Raw genomic sequence first — 3,521 nt, 5'->3', positions numbered from 1 at the left:
CACTAAGCCATGGGGATGGTTATAATCATCACTTGATGGCTTACTATACTCCTCCCTATAGGAGACACGTGTTTAAATCTTGTAAGCTTCAATTAAAAGTAACCACAAAAGAGTAACACAATGTCTTGCAAAAGAAGGCAAGACTTCTCCGTATTTTCACCACATGGTGGACCACCTTCATGGAAAGCCTATGCAAAATAAGAATAACTCCTTATAAAAAAAAAATATAGATGCTTGTTTATCTACTTTATGTTTTAATGCCTACATATTCCAAATGTCATCTTTTAGAATAGTCTCTAAAACGCATACATCCAACCTCCCCTCATCTCATCCATTAGTCAAAAGAAATACAACACGTTCATAAACAAAGGGGGGAATTTTTAATGCAAACATATGTGTTGTTTACTTGTTCTAGAAGAATTCATTCACATTGATTGAGACAATAAATTAATTAATCCTTTCAAGAAATGAGCTTCACTAATTAGATATTGTATCTGGAAGCATATATATATATATATATATATATATATATATATATATATATATATATATATATATATATATATATATATATATATATATATAAACCATGCGTTGACCAAATGAAATTTGATCAGCTAGGTCTGTTTTGACCTCACCCACTCAACAAAGTTGTCTAGGATCAAAGGCCAAGCAAGTTCCTCATCATAATTATTAAAATCTGGGAAACTTATCTGTTAAAACAAAAAAATAAATTAAAACTGTATTATCATACAACTATCAAACTAAAAAATCATGATAATGTTTTAATTAAATGATTACCTCATGGCAGAATCTATAGAACCCCATCCATTGATCCATGTTTATTACCTTGTAATCAATCTGTGTCTGCAACATGCTCCAAATTTACAATCGATAATAATTAAACCACATGTATTATTTTTATAAAATAATAAAAAAGAAGACATTTTTATTTTTTTATTTTTTGTGCTCACCTTTAGATACTGAATGAACAAATCCACCTGCATGCGGAATTGTGACCCCAAAACAAGCTCTAATAATTCACATATGCTCTCAATATCTATGCTCTTTTGCTTCTCCTCTATATAATATGATAACCATTACAAAAATTCTAATAAGCAATTGAAATTAGAGAATAAATATAAAAGGTTCATGTCATAAACAAGCAACAAACTATTTTCTATTTTCACAAAACACCTTTAAAAAAAAGTATTATCGAAAGGTAAGCAATTGTACTTTGTGTATATTACAAAATACCCTAAAAACAATACACCAGTCATCCAATATAATTAATTATATCGGATGACTGGTGTCAGTCATCCGATATAATTATATCGGATGACTGGTACTCAAATGACTGGTTGACTCATAGTCAGTCATCTGATACCTGCATAAGTTCCAAGTAACATTAGACTATATTTACCGGTTAGGCAATATCGAAATGCATAAGAATAGAACTCCACATAATTTGATGGCCTGCGGACCTTTCAAAAAAAAAAAAAAACAAACAAATTAGAGATATAAAAAATTAAAAATCTTTCTTATTTAACAAAATTTAAAGAAAATGAAAGAAAAAGGTATGGTAAAATAGTAAAATACCTCGTTGTCTAGATCAGGAAGTGCCTTTTTTAACTTAACTATGGTATCACTCCGTAATGCTTTAAGCCCTTTTCGCCATTCATCCTATAAAGAATAGAAATTTATGAGGTTTTTATTCATCATGTTACTAATTATGTTAAAAAGGTTGGTTTTTTTATTACCAGGGTGAAGTATCCCTGCTTTTCAGCTTGCATTTTCCTGGAAATTATAGAGAAATCAGTAATGAAAGTGATAAAAGATGTGATAAAATGAAGTAATGGATGCAATGGGAACTTACCAAGCAAGCATCAATATGCGTACATCTGTGTGTTCAACTTCTAAGTCAGAACAAAGATATTCTATTCCTTCTGGGCTGTTTATATAAACATGAATGTATCAGAGATGAAGATGAAGAAGAAGAAGAAGAAGAAGAAGAAACTAAGACTTGATGCAGAATCTAGTAATCTACTGCAACAAATTCAATCACCAAAAGAAATAGATAGATAGCACTTACTCAATCATACCAGAAGACTCATTTGCATATGAATAGTATAGCTGATCAATACGTTCCAATTCCTTGGATGCAGCTTTACCTGAAGCTGAAGAGAAAGGTTAACTCTACAAGTGAAAGTAAGCAGTTATCTGAATCTGATTAGTAGCATCTATATTTTGATAAACTTGCAGTTTTAGCAATAGATTTAGCTTAATTGCTTAAATCAGATGACTTTGATCAAAATCTCAACAGATGAACGGATTTATATTTCATGAGTGATTGAGTGCTGTTATTTATCATGTCAGAAACCACATATGAACGATTGAACACGGAGTTACTGGTTTAAGAACAGAACATGGAATTTGGGACAATCAAAAGGGAATTTTGAGTGACTCTCTTGTGAGAACTTAACATGATCGTTGAAAGTTGCTTTTGTGTATCTATTCATCACCGTCTTTAGAGTAAATTGAAAGTTAATAATCCGAGAACATAGTTCGATTAAGATTAATTGATACGGCTATGGACCAACTCGATAACATGTATAGAATTATGGTCGTAATTTGCCTCTGAAGTCGGCTACTGGCTAAAAGTTGAAAAAACAGTAATCCATGCGCCTTGATTTTACTTCAAATCGAACGAAATCATCAAACTAAAGCAAAAACTAACCTACTTATAGTGAAATTGAAATCGAGAAACAAAAAATTGATTGCATACCAGAGCGGAATAGATCCATGGCAGAAGAATTAGATGAGGTTGTTGAATTAGTTGGGCCTTTCTTCGACGCAGCCCGACGCATCTTGAATAAATTCTTTAGAAAACGAATTTCGAAGAATCGGGACAAAAATCAATGGTGATGATGGTGATGGTGTTGATCATGTAACGAGATCCGAGAGCCGATACGAAGCGATGAAGACTCTTACAGAACGAAACGATCGGAACGGAGTTGGAGTCGGAATCGGAGAACGGACATCGACGGAAAGTTGTGCGGACGGTTGACTGCTTAGATACGATGGTCAGTTGTGAACCGACGCTCAAGGTCTTTGGATCCCTTATTGGAAATGTTAATTCTCAACAAAATTATTTCTTTCTTTTATGGCATTTTCATACAGGCTATTTTTGTTTCATATTTTATTATTTTATTATACTATAGACTTACATCTTTATTTTATATTTAAATTTAAATTATATTTTTTACAACGATTGTAGTAAATAATGTCAAACTAGTGACTCCGTTTGTGGCGAACCACGAAATCAATTTTTTGTTGGGTTTTTGTAAAAGGGTGGGCTTTGTCGTTTTATTTTTTTATTTTTTTTAGATAGATCCTTGTGGTTTTTGAAAATATCAAGTTTAGTCCTTAATTTTAAAAAACCTCATAGATGGTCCCTATGGTTTCAATAACTTTAAACATTTGGTTCTTCCGCCTAACTGTCAGCTTTCTACCGTTAAGTG

The 3,521-nt window shown here is 32.0% G+C and overlaps 1 protein-coding gene across 1 annotated transcript; it reads right to left on the bottom strand.

The window, feature by feature from the left end:
• Nucleotides 1-266: 266 nt before the first annotated feature.
• LOC145042685 (defective in cullin neddylation protein (DUF298)) lies at nt 267-3,154 on the bottom strand. Its single transcript, XM_078991146.1, has 9 exons — nt 2,786-3,154; nt 2,093-2,177; nt 1,877-1,951; nt 1,761-1,797; nt 1,600-1,683; nt 1,424-1,484; nt 975-1,081; nt 802-867; nt 267-713 (listed from the first exon to the last, which is right to left on the bottom strand). Exons 1-9 carry the CDS (start codon nt 2,865-2,867, stop codon nt 618-620), a joined length of 693 nt encoding a protein of 230 aa, XP_078847272.1. The 5' UTR covers nt 2,868-3,154; the 3' UTR covers nt 267-617.
• Nucleotides 3,155-3,521: the final 367 nt, after the last annotated feature.

This window comes from Lactuca saligna, chromosome 4, assembly GCF_052625555.1.
Source record: "Lactuca saligna cultivar CGN05327 chromosome 4, ASM5262555v1, whole genome shotgun sequence".
NCBI lineage: Eukaryota > Viridiplantae > Streptophyta > Magnoliopsida > Asterales > Asteraceae > Lactuca > Lactuca saligna.
This window is presented reverse-complemented; position numbering and strand designations above follow the sequence as displayed.